Here is a 17,329-nt window from a genome sequence, read left to right as displayed (position 1 = left end):
TAATTTTAATTTAAATACTTTTTAATTTAAATACATTAAAAACCAAAATTTTAATTAAAAATGAAATGCAAAAAGATTGAAAAATTAGATGGAAGAATCAACTACAATATTTCTCAATAATCAAGGAAATAGAGAATCAATTTGATTTTACCCGAAATTCAAGTGCTTTTATATTTTACTCTAAAAGATCAATTATGGAAATAATTCAAATAAGGAAGTTAATTATAATAATAAAAAAAAGTCCAAAATATATTACTGAAAGTATAATAATGACTCATCTTACAAATTCTCAAACAAAGTGCTCGAGGCCTATAAGGGAGGTTTTTTTTTTTTTTTTTTTTTTTTTTTATAGGAAGACTGAAATTTTATTAAGAATGTGAAAAAGACATTACATCATGGATAAGAGCTTGCTCAAGGAAGCAAGGATTCTCTTCAATCCACATGGTGAAATTAACAATGCCTAAAGCATATTTAGCTAACAAATGGGCTGGTCTATTACTGTGCCTACGATCATGAGAGTAGTCGATGTGGCAAAAGTCCTTACTGAGAGCATGCATTCCCATGATAACTGGCTCCACAGAGGATGGAGGAAGGGATGTTTCATAAAGAGCACACTAGACCATGAGGGAGTCTCCCTCTAGAATGAACTCTTGAATTCCTATGTCCTTCGCAAAGAGCAAACCCACTTCAAAAGCTTTTGCTTCTGCCTCCATTGCTCCCAACGGGGCATAAATCTTTTTACTCAGAGCTTCCTCCACTCTTCCTTCATCATCCCGGATAATAATGCCTAGACCCACTGCATTCTATGCTGAAAAGATGGCTCCATCAACATTTACTTTGAACAAATTTGCCGATGGGGATGACCAAGTGCTCCTAAGTTCAATAGGGGCTGGTCTCCATGTTGCCTCGATAGCTGCATTGCATTCATCCAAGTATTGAGTTGCCCAGTGAACCAACGCTATCCTCGATTTCCTTATTTCTCCATTTCTCACTGTTAGGGTTTGTGCCCTAAAATCCAATTTATTGGCTTGTTATAAATAATTAAACTGTTTAATTCTATGAGATTATTTATAAATGAACTAATGGGACATTATCATAGTCCTTGAGATGCATTGTATGTGATTTAGTTACAGAAGATATAAATCACAAGTTCTTTGTAAACTCAAAATATAGTTCGAAGTAAGTGATGAAATTAGACGTTTCATCTGTAAAGACTATAACACATCAACTAAGATGGTTTATCTTCATCATAGAAGTGGAGACTTCTAGTTAATGTATTGATATGTCTTAAGTATGTAAGATATATTGAATTAGACCGCTGTGAGATTAATTATTCAATTAACAAATGTCACCTGAATAATTAAATCTCACAACTTCTAATTTCATAGACTCTTAATCCTAAGAGGGTAGTGAACTTGATCTTGAAATTTAGGTTACTTTGATATATTAGGAGTGAGATCTAGTTTAATGGTCAAAACCTCAGTATGTTAAGTAACCACACGTAGTGTTGAGGAAATACATATTCTCAAAATGGAAACCATAATCTCTTTCTATAAAGACATAAAATATCCCCTTGAGATAAGTTTAATGAGAACTGATTATTGAGGGTCGACCACTTTAGTAAGAGTTACTAAAGTTTATATTTATTGAAATTAGATTTCATAAATATGAATAACTAAAAGATTAAATTAGGTACTTAAGAAATAAAATAGTTGTTTACAAAGTGACAGTTTATTATGACTTTGTTCACTGTAGATATTTCATAGAAGGGTCAAATGATATTATATTAGAGTCTTAGGATATAATTTATTAATAAGGCCTAGAGTGCAATTATATTTCCATAGTGGTACTTGTTATATAATTAATGGTAACTTTGGGCTTATCAAGAGTTGAGAGATAAGTCTAAGGCCCATTGGAGCTAAAGTCTTATTAGTCCCTTTGGTCCCATCCCAAGCCACACACTTAAGCCCAATTGGGCTAGCCCAAAAAGCTAACCCAATTAGATAATCAGTTTTTGTTTAATAAGAGTTATTAAATAAAGTAACTACTTTTAAGGCAGTTATAACGTATGTATGATTAAAAGAAGAGAAAAAAGTTTTTCTCTATAGGTTTTTGGAATTCACTTTTCCAAAGGAAAATTAACGTACTTAAGAAATGATTGAAAGAAACTCATTTTAGGCACCATGTGGAATTGGGATGAAGGTTGAAAGTATTCTCAAGTCTTGTTTTGGAATTTTACTACACTAAGGTACGCTTTCTCTTCTTTATTCTAGAATTCAAGGTTATATATTATCTCTCATGAATGAAGTAGATTCTTGTGTTTCTTCTGCTATGGATTTTGTATGAGATGCAAAACCAGTTTTTCCAACACTCACCTCATTACAATTATATCATATGCCCATGCAATAGTGACTACCTTAGCTACCTTTTCTTTTTTAACTCTGTCAAGCATTAGCATATTCCATAATAAATCTTGGAGTGACTGGCAACTAAACGAGCTAATGGATGCCACAACTTTTGAACACGACTAGGCCTTCCTAGCTTTAGAACAATTCCAAAAGATGTGTCCTAACATCTCAGCCTCCACTCAGCACTCATCACAAATGCAATCCTGAAGCATATTCCATCTCATTAGGTTGACTTTTGTGGGTATAATATCTCTACAGGTTCTCCATGCAAAGTGCCTAATCTTGTATGGTATAGGAAGGCTCCAAACCTTTCTCCAGAAGTATCGTACCTGACTGTTATCTGAACTTGCTCCATAATTAGTAGGATAAGAGAGCTTCACTGCTAATGTATAGGCACTACGCACACTAAAGAGACCATTTAATGATGCAGCCTAGATTAGCTTATCATTGGGGAGTTGAGAGCTTAGCGAAATACTCTTAATCGCCTCTGCATCATGTGAAAGGAACAGAACATCAAGGACTGCTGACTTCCAACTTGTAGTTTCAAGGTTAATCAGTTCGCTTACCCTTGTATCTAAGTGCATGAAGTGTTGAGGAGAGATCACTTTATGTGTGGAGGCAGTGGGTAACCATTTGTCACCCCAGATCCAAATATTGGTATCATTACCACCCTCTATTGCATTCCATCTCTGATCAAAGGTTGGGCAACCATAATACTTCACCAGGTATAAGAAGGGTTGTTGCCGATAGTAGCTTGAACGAAATCACACATTGGGAAATACTTAGCCTTAAGAACTTGGTAAACAAGAGAATTGTGGTCTGTTTCAAGCCTCCATCCTTGTTTTGCAAGAAAAGCCAAGTTGAATTGTTTTAGTTGCTTAAACCCCATACCTCCACAAAACTTCGGTTCACATAGCTTCTCCCAGCTAAGTTAAGCTATTTTCTTCTCATCTTTCTTTTAACCCCACCAAAAATTCCGAATCATACTTGTTAAATCTTCACAAAGAGAGTTTGGTATCTTAAAACAATTCATTATGTAGGTAGGTATAACTTGTGCAACTGCTTTAATTAACACTTTCCTCCCTTCTTTAGATAGCATCTTCTCTTTCCTACCTACTAACTTCTTCCCAAACTTCACCTTGTTACTGTTGAAAGTATTCCATTTATTTCTCCCCACGAGAGAAGGTAAGCCCATGTACTTTTCGTGTTTTTATGACTTAAGTTCTAAACCTACTTTTTATCTCCTCTTGGACTTCTATAAGAGAAAATAGAAGCTTTAAAGATGTCAAAAAAAACTCTTTTATACTCTTTTGACTTTTGCCTTTTGTTCTATGCCAATTGCAACCTCCTTCAACGTAAGAAACTCTATAGGTGAGTGTTAAAGAACTTTGAAAAGTACTCAAATTGATTACTTTATCTAAATTTTGCTTGTACTTTACCTATAACCTACTCGTTCTTTGATTTCTCGAATTGCACTCACATTGCACAATGATTTCTATTATTTCGTTGTCTTTTACTTTTAATTAAAGTAAGATAACTCACCCTGCACATATTATCAATATATACATAAAAAACCAAAACCTTTAGAGCTTCCACATTTTTACACATCAGCATTATTAAAAAAATAATAATAAATATCCTTTTTTTCCCATCAAATACAAATTACAAATCCCGATACTTCTTGGAAAAAAAAAATTTCTCTCTTCTCATCTTTCTTCTCCCTCCTTCGAAGCAGCTACCGTCTCTCTCTTTTCTCAACCTTTCAACCAAAGGAGTGAATATGGGACCGTCCTAGCTTGTACGGCCGATATATTTCGTACTGGCACTTTGACTGGCACTAACTTAGACACAAAAACACAGTCCCTTACCAAGCAGAAAGAACTTCGACCATTGCTGCTGAGAGAGACCTTCATCCGTGGACCAATACTTGATGCAATGGCTACCAGTTATATGAGGAAACAAAGAGAGATCTGCAATGCAACTTGTACGAGGAAAGACTAAAAGAAAGTGAAATATATGTTTTTATTTGAAATCAGATCTTAATTTACCCTTTGTGGACATGGAGTAGTGTGTCACATAGTGTGGAGAGGTAACGTGTGTCAGTGGTTGAAGCCAACTGTGGAGCAAAGAAGATTATATGCGAAGAAAAAAGAGGGAAGAAAGTAAAAAAGAAAAATAAAAGATATTAACATGTAGAAGAGTAGATAAATCATAAATATAGCATTTTTTTTTTATGAGTTTGGCTTACCTCTAGTACTTATTTAACAGGAAATCTTCTTTTATTTTAAATACACAATCGGCCAATGGCGGCTCCAGTAATTTCTTTTTAGGGGGTCAATTTTGACAATTTATTGGTCTTTATCATTATTCTGAGTTAACTAATGGAGTGGAATATTCGAGTAATCGTGTATACCGGTACACCTTTTTAATATATTAAACTTATTATCTAATCAAAAGTTTTAAAATATACCTCCTTATTTTACCTTAAGTCTTTCAATACTTCTATCAATGGTTTTAAAAATTAGATTGGTCGATAAAAAATTGGAAAAAAATGAGTGATTCCTGGTTAGATGACATTATAATAGTTATTTAGTTATTTAATAATTTATAATTATATATTTACCATACATATTTCCTTCTAAAAAATCTGCAAATATTAATTTAGTTGGTCATCTATTAGATAGTGTTTCACTATTTTGTGCATACATTTGACCATAAAAAAAATGTTTGCATGGCCACAACATGGCAATCAATCAATATATTGATTTTTCTAAAAAAATAAAATTTAACTAATAGCAAAGTAGAACGTGTCATTCCAATCAATTCCCCACCTATCTCAATACTTCTTTCTTTCTATGTTGCTGTTGACCAACTAGTTTCTCTCTCTCTCTCTCTCTCTAAATCTATGGAGATCACTAGCAAGCCATAGCCCAAGAGTGTTTCCTCTACTGTCTACAACTAGCACGGCCACCACTAGAAGCCACCGTGATATAGGGACCTCCTCTGCTGCAAAGCTGCGAAAAAATGATCTCCTACACTGCAAAACGAACATTTCTCTAATCCTGCATTGTGAATTTTTCTATATTTTCATCTTCATCTTTTCCTTTTTTTTTTGGGTCAGGGTGTTCAAGTTAATATTTTAGGGGGTCAAAAAAAAAAATTTAAAATACACTATATAAATTTTTTTTCCTCTTCAGGTCAAGGGGTTCATTTGAACCCCCTGCCATCAACGTAGCGCCGCCCGTGCACAATAGCAAGTGGTAGTGAGTTTTGATCTCTACCTTTTTTTTTAATTAGTGTGTGATATAACAGTTTCTTATTAAAACAAAAGGAGATTCCAATTAAAAAAGTACTTTTTTTTTTATAAGTCTAAATTAATCTATAGGTTTACATTTAGCTTGCAGCTTAGTTTAAAAAGCCATTTTTTTTTAACTATTTAGCTTATTTTTGCTACTATTTAATTTATTTTTACTACTACTTATGAGTCTCATTATACTTTTTGGTACTATTCATGAATCTCACTATACTATTTCAACTACTTTTTAACTTTATCTATGGTACTTTTAACAAAAAAAAAAATTCAGTTTCAGCTAAATAAGTTGTTCCTAAACAAACACTTAGAGTGTAGAGTTTTTTTTTTTTTTTAATCGGGTATTAACTTCTATTGTGATAAAAGAAAAAGATAAAAATTAAATAAAGATTAAAGATAAATATAGGAGAGAGAAAAATAGAAAGAAAAAATCAAATCAAATAGGAAAAAAATAGAAGATCGTGTGTGATTGAATAATCTTCTAACTCATATTTAATAATTTTTCCGTGCATCGCACCGGTTATCGACTAGTATTATATATTCATAAATACACAACATTTTAAACAAAGTGAACAAAATTTCATAACTGTCATATTTTACTAAATAAATAACTTGAAAAGTGATTTAGTTATTAAAATATATATATATATATATTGAAAAATGATTTGTTTAAAAAATAGCAAAAAATTGTCACAAGTTTATTATCTACATGTTTGGATACACGTTTCATGGCTGCGTTTGCGTTTTCATTCTTTTTTTTTTTTTACTAGCGCCTTTTGCACTGCTCATGGGACATGAACAGTGCATTAAGGCAAATGAACAGTATCTGGAGAGTGGACAGTAACTCAAAAATTAATTTTTTATTATTTTCAATAATAAATTTTTAATTTTTAGTAAAATAGGTGGTATCTAAACACACCCTAAGAGGAAGAATAATTATGATAGGAGGTGGCGTGGCGTGGCGTGGTAGGAGAAATTATAAGATCCACATGATGGACAAGTGATGTAGTCCACAATTCCACTAAAAAACTGCCACTTATTTAAAATTGTTAGTTAAAAAACATTTTTAAACAGAAATTAATTACTGACTCAGCAATTTTAAATAAGTAAAATTTTTTAGTGGAATAGTGGACAAGCGACGTGGCCTCTTTTAGTTTACTTTTTCTAACATTTATAGTACCAACTAATTCATTCGGGCGAGACATCTTACGATGTCATGATGCGCCCATTCCTATGGCCATTCCTTTAATACTTCTGGCTCTCGGGAGTCTCTTTGTAGGATACTTGGCCAAAGTGTGACCCGTTAGCCCATAAGTAAGTACTGTGATGAAGCGGCTGTTGCTCACCTGACACGATCGTACGAGGTCACAATTCACCCAACACGATCATCCAGGGTGAACAAGAATTGGGGATCGGATGCGGGCGAAATTCTCGCCAATGGCTGAGATGTTTAGTAAACTCCCTCCCCCTTTGTGGGGGTTTGGACCCCTACGAGTGAGCAAAAAAGGAGAGAGGAAAGAGGCCCTGGCGAACCGTCATAATTAGTGAACAAGTGTAAGCTGGCCCACCAAATAACTCTATAATTTCTCACGGGGTCAGAGCGAAATTAAAGCCCAAAAAGAAATAATAAATAAAATGTGATACAGTTAAAAGCCCATCCACCGTGAACATACATAATTCATTCATTCATTGATTTTGATTTTGAATTGAATTACCCTGGCCGTAATTGCATAAGCAAAAGCATAGGAGAGAGAGAGAGAGAGAGAGAGATATGTACAAGTCGAAGCTGCAAGAGCTGTGCCACCAGAAATCATGGAGTTTACCGGAGTACGTGAGTACAAAGGACGGCCCAGACCACAACCCCCGCTTCACCGCGACTGCCACTGTCATTATTAATTCTAATTCTCCTCCTCAAACCTTTCATTCTTCTAACCCTTGTAAGTCTTCCAAAGAGGCCCAAAACGACGCCGCTAGAGTCGCTTTCCTCCACTTTACTCAACCTCCACCACCACCTCCCTCCATTACTATTCGCTCCAATTCTTCTTTTGCTTCTTTTCCACAGCCTTCACTTCCCTCCTTTTCCTCTTCCTCTTCTCTTCCTCATTCTCAGGTAACTATATTTATTATTAAACACTAATTTAAACATTAACTTCTTTGAAATAAAACTTAAATCTTCCATTTTTAAGCAAAAATCACAAAACCCCATTTAAATTTACTGCTTTTAAGAACCCACCCATTAAAAATTTATAATAAAATAAAAAACCCATATAGAGAACTAGTGCTTTATTCTGGACAAATTTGGAGATTTTTACTCTCAGATATATATTGATGAACATATCAATATTATACATCTCATCAATTTCTAAGCATATGGGTATAACATATGAAGCTTGCCATGACATTTATTTAATACTTCTATGAATGTTCATAAGCTCAGTATTTTGCTCAAAATTAATCCTGTTAGTTTAGTTTAAGTACAAAACATCAATTAATGTAACCATTCATGTCATGTTGATGCTGATACAAGTTATATTGTGCTATTGCCTGCAAACCTGGTTTGTTTGTTTGTTTGTTTGGTTGTTTTTGGGTTCGATGGTCAATGCAGAGAACAGTGGTTCGGCCATTAGTGTGTTGGAAGGGACAATTCAGTAAACGAGATGGTACTGAAATTTGGAAAGCACATTTCTTTATGCTCGAGGGAGAGAGTTATCCATGGAGGACTGCAAACCCTTATTGTTAATGACTCTACATTAGTTGATAAAGGCTATATATAAGTAATAGTGGCTCAATTTTTTTTTCCTTCTACTTTCGATCTTATGATTATCTGTTAGTGAGTTAGCTTAGCTGAAATTTGTAGAAACATTACTGGCTCACATGAATGAGAACTTCATCACCTAAGGTGAACCGTCACATCCCATATTGAGGCTAATATGAGAGAGCAAAAATATCAAAAAAAATGACAATTAAATTTTTCTTAGGTATAAATATTACTGTATTAGAGTGCTGGAAGTTTCTTGAGTAAATGTTGAAATTTTTTGTACCAATACTTTAATGAGACAAAAGAATTATGATGTTGATTACATTCCAATATTTTTACTGATAGTTTTTGAAAATAAGAAACTAGTGGCACAGTTCATTGGACTATTGGGGTCTTCTAATATTCATTATTGACTAAGATATTGTAAATTTGGCTATATTTAAGACCTTGGTTAGGTGGGACCTTCTTATGGAAAGATCAAAGTTAGTTTTTCCATTAATAGCATCTTTAATTTATTACCCATTTATTTTTTTTGTGCAAGTTCTTCATAGTATCATCTGGAATACGTTGATTTCATTTTTTTGCAAGTCCTAGAGTTCTGATAACAAATTATGTATACCAATATGCATCTGCTTATTTGACCCTTTCATACAGTTTCTTTGCATCCAACTCTTTAATTGATCTAAAAGTTGTTGGACTAGAATTTCATTCTTACTTGTGTTAGACCTCTATGTGGTTTGCTAGTTTATCTATTTATTTAAAGGAAATAATTTTTATGCTACATCTACCGCAAAAGATCCAAACTTACAATGCACATACTTGAATAATTCACGTTGCTTTCATATCAGGTTCTCATTATTGCTGCAGGTTCTACTAATGGAAGTACTGATTTGGATATTGTATCTGCCACCAGGCAGGCAATGCAACCAAAGACGCAAGAAATATATCAAACTCCTCTGGTCATTGGAACCACCTTACATGTGAACAATGATTTTAGAGGTAAGGAAAAATATTTCGGTGCTTCAGATACAACCAGAGATACCATGGTTACAGAAACCAGTTCCTTGTGTATCATGTGCAGAGCTAATACGGAGCCACTATATTATTTATTTTTATTTTTGTGCTCTTTGTTCACCTAGATTGCTAGTTCCTCCACTTCTCTACTAATTCCCTATGTGTTTTTTTTTTTTATTGGTAAATTACGCACACACCCAATGGGTCTTAAATGTTCTCCGTCCCATTATTTTTGGAGCAGGAAGTATCAGTTGAGGTGTAGCTCAATGGCATTATATTTCTTCTTTTTCTAAGTTGTTCCTCTGTTGTCTACTCCTTGACACTTGTGTACTTGGCTGGAACCCCCTCAGTACCCGTTTGGATACTGATAAAAAGGCTAGCGTCTGCGTTTGCATTTTTTTTTTTTTTTTTTTTTTGGGAGAAGCGCATTTTTGTGGCTTTTATGCTTTTCCAGTGAGTCTCATCCATTGTTCACGAGATCCATAAATCTCTTTTTCAGCAAAACTTTTATTAAAAATGGGTCCCACAGCACTATTCAAACATTTGAAAATTATTTTGTTACAGTGTTTTTAGTTTTCAATTTTCAGTTTTTAGCAAAATAAATAGCATCTAAACACACCCTTAATCTCTTTTTAAATTGATTTTTTCTTTATAAAATATATAATAATAATAATCATGTGCTACCTTAGCTTTGTCCATGGTTACTAATGTTTCTTACATTGATCTTATGTTTTGAACATGTTATTCTTGGTTTCACGGCATGTTATTGTCCGGACTTACAATTTTCAATTTCTTTCATGAGTCATAGATATGCAGCATTTTTACAAGAACCAGCTGCAAAACTATGCTCAAAAGAGAAATCTCCATCTGCCTGTGTACTCTTGTGAACGTGAAGGCCCTCCTCATGCTAGTCACTTCAGGTGTAAGGTCACAGTTGATGGACAGACCTATGAGAGCCCAGATTCTTTCAAAAAAAAAAAAAAAAAAAAAAAACAATTAAAACCAATTAACCAGATAGCCCAGTCCTGCACCCATCCACTGCAAAACCCACCCTAGCTCAATTTAAGCAGTCATATTAACCCATTAAACCCAAAAGCGAACCTGTGCACATCAAGTGTTGAACTTCGCAAAAATTTTGCATATTGGTGTTTTGTGACTCCAAGTCTAAGCTGAAAATTACTGTCTTTGATAGAGAATTTGAGAAGGAGATTAAGGAGGCTAGGAATACACTCCTTAACCCTCCTTCCTCCATTGATGATCTCCTCAATCTTCTTGATAAAGTTGAAAATTTGTTAGCATATGTGGAGCAAGAACCATCCAAATCAATGCGAGATGCACTTTTACCCTCAGTGAAAGCACTAATAAACTTTTGCAACATGCTGAAATGGATGTGAAGGTTTCAATTTTATCTTGCATTATTGAGATTAAAAGGATAACAGCACCAAATGCCCCATATAAGGATGAGCAAATGAAAGAAATATTTCAATTGATTTTGGCAACATTTGAAAATATGTCTCATGTGTCTACTCGCTCTTATAAGAAGGTGGTTTCAATTCTTGATACCATTGCAAAGGTCAAGTTATGCTTGGTGATGCTAGATCTTTAGTGTGATGCATTGGTTGTTGAGATGTTTCAAAGTTTCTTGAAGATAATTAGGTCCAACCATCCACCTACTGTACTCTCAACCTTAGAAACAATTATGAATCTGGTCATAGATGAAAGTGAAGACATTTCCTTGGATCTTCTTAGTTCATTTTTGCTAGTGTAAGAAAGGAAAATCAGAATGTTTCACCTATTTCATGGAAATTAGGGGAGAAAATAATCACTAGGATTAATGCCCAGTTAGAAAAGATAATGGCACCCACTCAAAAACTATCCAGCAAGCTTGAGGGTGCACATGATGTGAAAGTTGAAGTAGTTGAATGTGCTTCTAATCAACCTTCCATAGTGCTTAAAGATCTACATCTTGGTGAAGTTGAAGAGGTTAAAACTACATTGTTTCCTATGGTTCATAAGGTTCAAGATGAGATTATACTGATTTCACACATTGATTTTGTTATTCCAAATAAGTTTGATGTGGTGAAATTCAAATTTTTTCTTTTCACTGTTCTCCCTAAGGTGATTCTAGACTTGAAGCAAGTGTTACTTGTCAACATTCTACTCCTTCTATGCTTTAAAACTCGAGGTCGAGTTTTCTCTAACGAGAGTAGAATGATGCGAGAGACGCAAGAAGATTATTATTTAGTATTATTTATATTTGCAAGTCAATTGTATTTTTATGTTTTAGGTCCTAGTAGTTTATTAGACTATTAGTATTTTAATTTGGAATCAAGGTTATTTTTGTAATAAAGCAATTAGGGTTTCCTAGCCAATTAGGGTTTCTTAGCCAATTAAAACTAGGGTTTAGCAATCCTTTATAAGCAACCTATTGTACTTCTTGAGGAGATAGTTGATATTTTGATGAATAAAAAGAAATGACCATTTGGTCTCTTTTGGTCTGGTGCTGACTTTAGGTCTACCCTAGGTGCTGACTCTTAGTGGTTTCCCCACTTGGTGCTAACTCCAAGCTAGGTTTAGGTGCTGACTCCTAGGTCATATCCCTTTATTTTATTGTTGTTTCAGTTTTGTTCTGATTGTTCTGCGTCAACACTGCCTGTGTACCAAGGGATTTTTGTATCTTTCATTTTTATTTGAATGAATCATTATTTACTTATCCAAAAAAAAAGAAAAAGAGAGTGTGAAAATGCATCGCTATCCAATTAATGAGCTTAGGGTTTTACAATTGGTGTCTTATACATGGACTTCTTCAATTCCTATCGGTTGTTCATTTAGCACATGTTAAAGATGGTTATTCCCATATTTAACAAAATGCATCACTATTCAATTAATGAGCTTAGGGTTTTACAATTGGTGTCTTATACATGGACTTCAATTCCTATTGGTTGTTCATTTAACACCAATGTTGGTAAAAGCGTGGGGTGCCTTAAGCGCAAAGGTCTCTTGGATCCTAGCTGCAAAGCGCAAGCGCGCCTTTGATTGAAGTGCAGTGCACATTTAAAAATAATAATTTAATAAATTTTAAAATAATTATTAATGAGAAATACAACAATCAAATTATCATATAAATTTCATATAAATCATATAACATTTTGATAAGCCCTACTTTTGCAATTTTAACACAAAAAATGCAAGTCAAGTCATTTTAATTTTTTTTGGATCAACTAGATATGAGTACTTCCATGTAATATCCTTTGTTAAATCTCTGATAGCCATAATACCCCATGAATAATCACTAATATTAGTTAATAATTTAATCACCTAATGACTATAAGTATATAAGATATAGTGTGCTATGTTCAACATCAACTATTAAAGTAACCAAACAATTACGACACATATATATTATGTCATACTTTTTTCATGAATGAGCTAAGAATATCAGGACATAGCAATATGGTAATTGGCACCAAGCAAATATTCAAAAGGGAAAAAATAGAAGAGGAAGAAGAAGAAGAAGCTTGGCGGGTTACTGTTTCAAGGGGAAAAAATCAAGAAAAAAAAAATAAATAGAGAAGAACTGGGGAGTTGTGGGTTTCAAGACAAGTTACACTCAAAATATTTTTTTTTTGTGTGGATAATTTACACTAAAAATATGCCAAATCAATGGTTTATATTAATAACGTCAAGATCCTATAGTTTTAATTCATTTTAGTTCTCAGCAAAAAAAAAAAAAAATTCAGTTTTGGTTTTTCTTTTTTTCTTGAAAATTTTTTTTTTTTTTAAAAGCGGGCTTTTTTGAATGTGCCTCACTTTAGAGGCAAAAAGTGTTGGAGCCTTGGGGCTTTGCGCTTAAGCATGCTTTTACCAACACTGTTTAGCACATGTTAAAGATGGTTATTCCCATATTTTACATGTGTTAAATGAGCTCCCACTTGATCTATTTAAGCCTTGCATGTGCTAATTATCCATGCATAGGCTACAACTAACTACTCTAATTAACTATACTAATTTGCCTTGTTACATGAGATAACCCTATTCTGGAATTCCAACCTGAGTTCCCAGCTTGCCAACATCTGTCATTAATCTTCAGAGACTGTTGTGCTAATTTGGAATCAATAGGAGTGTCCAGGGCTGATTGGCACTTTGGTCCAGGAAGTGCCAATCTGCAGCCTTGAAGTGTCAAATGGGGAAAAAATTTCTGTACTAAAGTGTTGTTCAGAGCTTTGGTTTAGTGATTCTGGATCTGCTCCAGTTTTGCTACTAAGAATCCCCCCCCTTCTTTTAGAGCAACTAGCCCTAAGGTGAGGGAACTTCTGCTGCATCTGCTGGAGGTTCTCTCAAGGTACTTCATCATCATGAAGGCCTTTCCACTTAACAAGTTCCTCGGTGATGGTTTGGTTTCACAACTTCTTACCCCAGTGTTGCAAGACCTTATTGGGCTTGGGGACAAACTCAACTTCTTGAACAAGAGCAGGTAGGATTGTGGAGGGAGTTGCATTCTTTTCAAGCTTCGGCTTGAGGCATGACACATTGAATGTAGGACGAATTCAAGAATTGTAATTTCAATTAGTAGGTCTATCACAAGCATGTGACAAATGCCATCGGAAACAGTTCCCAAGAGTTTTAATTTTCCTAAACAAACATCCTTTGGTAAATTAATCCTAGAGTGTATGCTCTAATTTCAGCTTTTAGAGGGACATTCTAAGCATAACCATATTATAGAAAAACAAGGGGAAAAGAAATAAAAATGGAAGTGGTGCATTAGGTACAACCATGCAACGTTGCATTTGCAGGAATATGGTCAATAATAGTACCTTTTAAAACATTGTGCCTTCCTCTCAGGTAAGTCAGGTCAGGGCCCCTTGATTGTATCTCCTGCGCACAAAGGAAAAGAAACTCCTGAGATCTCATCTTCTAGCTTGCAACCAAATGTCACTGCTGATCTGCAACAGCTTGTTGGAGCTACCATGAATTTGAACCTATGCACCATTGCTGAAAGGCAAGCTGGGGAGGACAGAGGTGAGGTTTCACAAAGCCTTTAGCATTTTATTTTTGAAATACATATTGCTATTTTGTTAGACCTTCATTGTCTGCCTAAGATTTGGTTTTTGATTTTTATAATTTTCCCCCTTTTTTCACTTGCCAGGTTCATACTTTTTGTTTAGGCTAAAATGAACTTTAAAAGTTTGGGGTCACTTCTAAATCGGTCCATTGGCTTTCAAACTTTACAAGCTGCACACTTGACTATTAGAATGTCCCTTATGCTATGGGCAGCCACATTTTCACCGTTTACCCACTTAAGAATGACTTTGTTTTTCTATTTTTCTCTCCAATTTTGAGTGGGTTAACTGCAAGTTTCTAATAGATGTTAATGAAAGGGGCAAACTTAGAGGGTGTATAAATGGTGTTTTAGCCATTTGTTTATGCTTCTTATATGCATGCAATTGCCTTTTGTGGCACTAACCTCCTCTTACACATAACTAGATCTAAAAGGACATTAATTGGAGTATTTGAAGGTTTAAATATTCTCAAATTCTATTTATAAAAAAAAAAAAAAAAAAAAAAAAAAATTCTCACCAAATCTATGACATAATTTGCATAAATAAATGACTGGCAGATTGAAATGTTGACTCATTACAACTATAGATTTTTTCAAGCTATATATGTGTGCATTTGTGGGCAAAGTTCATTAGAGTTGCATGTATCTTTCTCAGATTGGTATTTATGTCTCTAAGAGCCTTCTCATTTGGACCTGATTACAGTGAGTACCGAAGTCAGCCTTAATCAGCCCTCCATTCTATCTTCAGGACTTGATACCATTATAACATGTAACAGAGGTTCTTTGGTGGACGCTTCATATGGCTACGCCCCAGATACATTCTTCTCTACCCCTTGCAAGTCTGAAAATGGCCTATCTTCACATTCTTCAACTAATTTGGTTATGGACTCAAGTCTTGTGCCGCCAGCTGAAACAATTATCTCATCCTGTAAAAGGATATTTGTTCACCCGCACCTGCCAAACATGACAATTCCTAAGGGCTACACTATATTGCCCAAGAGTGATGATAAATGGGTTGCATTCTCCCCTAATTGAGACAGCAGGCTGACCAGTTTCGTTTAGTGATATTTATGAGCGCACAATTGTACATGCGACATTTATAAACATTCGATTTGACCATCCTACATTGATATTTTCAACTTGCCACTAAAGATGGCATTAGCAACTGGAATAATCCTGTACATGCATTGCTGTCTTTAGTGAGAATGCAGTAACTGCTAATTGTTGGATTGATACTCTTGGAGACACGGTAAAATTGAGCAATCAATGTGAAATGGCACTATCGTCCCCTCCCTCCTTTCCCAACAGGCTGCTGAGAACTTAAACAAATTTCAGTAGCAGGCAGGCACCCTCAATTATCTGGTATATGCATCCTTGTAATGGTTTTTTTTTTTTTTTTTTTTTTTTTTAATCCAATTAGGTTCTATCACATAATTAATTAAATTTAATCCTTGAAGGAATTCAAAAAAAAAAAAATCCTTGAAGGAACCAATTATAATTGTACATGATCGACCTTAATCATACTAATCATTAGAATGCATGTCAACCGTGGATGTTTAATTCTCACTAGTCCTATTTAAGCTCATAATATGTCATTTTTATTGTTAGGAGTTAGAAGTTAGGACTTCTAGATTTATTTTTTAATTAAGCATCAGAAAATCTAATAGTAAAATTACAATTTTTTTTTCCTAGGTTGTGAAACAATGATTTTTCTCCTGAAGTGAAGTTAAACATAGTTGCAAAATGGGGTGTCTATAAAATGTACCTCATTAGCGGGCTTTGAATAAGCAAATGCTAATGTAAAAGAAGACATCTAATTTTGTGATTGGAGTTTAACCAAGGTGGATGGTGAAAGAATGTTAACAGTGTTTGGACTCTCTTAACCGTAATACAATGGAGTTTGCGCTTAGCGAATTAAAAAAAAAAAAAAAATACAATGGAATTTTTTAAAGATGATTCTAGTCCAAACTAGTTGTCTCACAACGAGAGCTCAAAGGAAGTTGGGGGTATTTAGAATCTCTAAAATGTCTAACAAGGTCAATCTAAAATTTGATTTTCTATATTCACTTGATTGTTTAACAAGGGAAGCTCTAAATGAAATACATTCAGGGATATTAACTAAAAGGAAATGTTTTCTAGAACAACTTTACCATTTAACCTAGGAACTTTAGGTCTTCGTAACTATATAAGATGTGTGATACTTAAATTGTGTGGTTAAGATTGTTTGAGTATGTGTTGTGTGAGCATGTGTTGAGTCCCACATCGAGATAGTAGTAGATCTTAGATTTATAAATGATTGCAATGAGCCCCAACCGAAGTGCCAATTTGGCACTTTGTTAGTGCCATTTGGCACAATCAACAAAGTTTCCTCTGTTGCGTTTTTTTTTTTTTTTTTGGGTCATTTCTTCATCCAAATCTTATTTCTTTTAAGATAAGACTTACCTACTACGTAATGGCACACTCTTTATCTTATCTTATTTTTGAAACCACTTACACCTTAAAAAGTAAAGGAGGCACACACTATTCCCCTAATTTTTTAGAGATTCTTAAACTGTACAAGAATTCTAATCATCACTAGATTAATTTTTTGTAAACTCTCTTCAATTTTTTCTCATTTATTAGTACATTCCTCTTAGACAATAGAGAGATTATAACTTCACTACTGATTTCATTAATCTAATAGTTGATTTTATTTTCAAGATCTCTCACATTTCTAAGAGGATCCCCTTTGCTTTCATCATTGTATGGCAGGTATATAACATGTTTTTAATTGCTAGATT

At 34.2% G+C, this 17,329-nt stretch overlaps 1 protein-coding gene across 1 annotated transcript; it reads left to right on the top strand.

Annotated features, from left to right (window-relative positions):
• The first annotated feature begins 7,402 nt into the window (after positions 1–7,402).
• On the top strand, positions 7,403–15,784 carry LOC112003074 (uncharacterized). Its single transcript, XM_065761339.1, has 6 exons — positions 7,403–7,828; positions 9,325–9,475; positions 10,299–10,445; positions 11,301–11,608; positions 14,302–14,509; positions 15,253–15,784. The coding sequence occupies exons 1-6, from the start codon at positions 7,490–7,492 to the stop codon at positions 15,582–15,584; spliced, it is 1,485 nt and encodes a 494-aa protein (XP_065617411.1). The 5' UTR covers positions 7,403–7,489; the 3' UTR covers positions 15,585–15,784.
• Positions 15,785–17,329: the final 1,545 nt, after the last annotated feature.

The sequence above is a fragment of the Quercus suber genome, unplaced genomic scaffold (assembly GCF_002906115.3).
Source record: "Quercus suber isolate HL8 unplaced genomic scaffold, Cork oak 2.0 scaffold_407, whole genome shotgun sequence".
Classification (NCBI taxonomy): domain Eukaryota; kingdom Viridiplantae; phylum Streptophyta; class Magnoliopsida; order Fagales; family Fagaceae; genus Quercus; species Quercus suber.
Note: the sequence above shows the minus strand (reverse complement) of the source record. Positions and strands in the feature narration are given on the sequence as shown.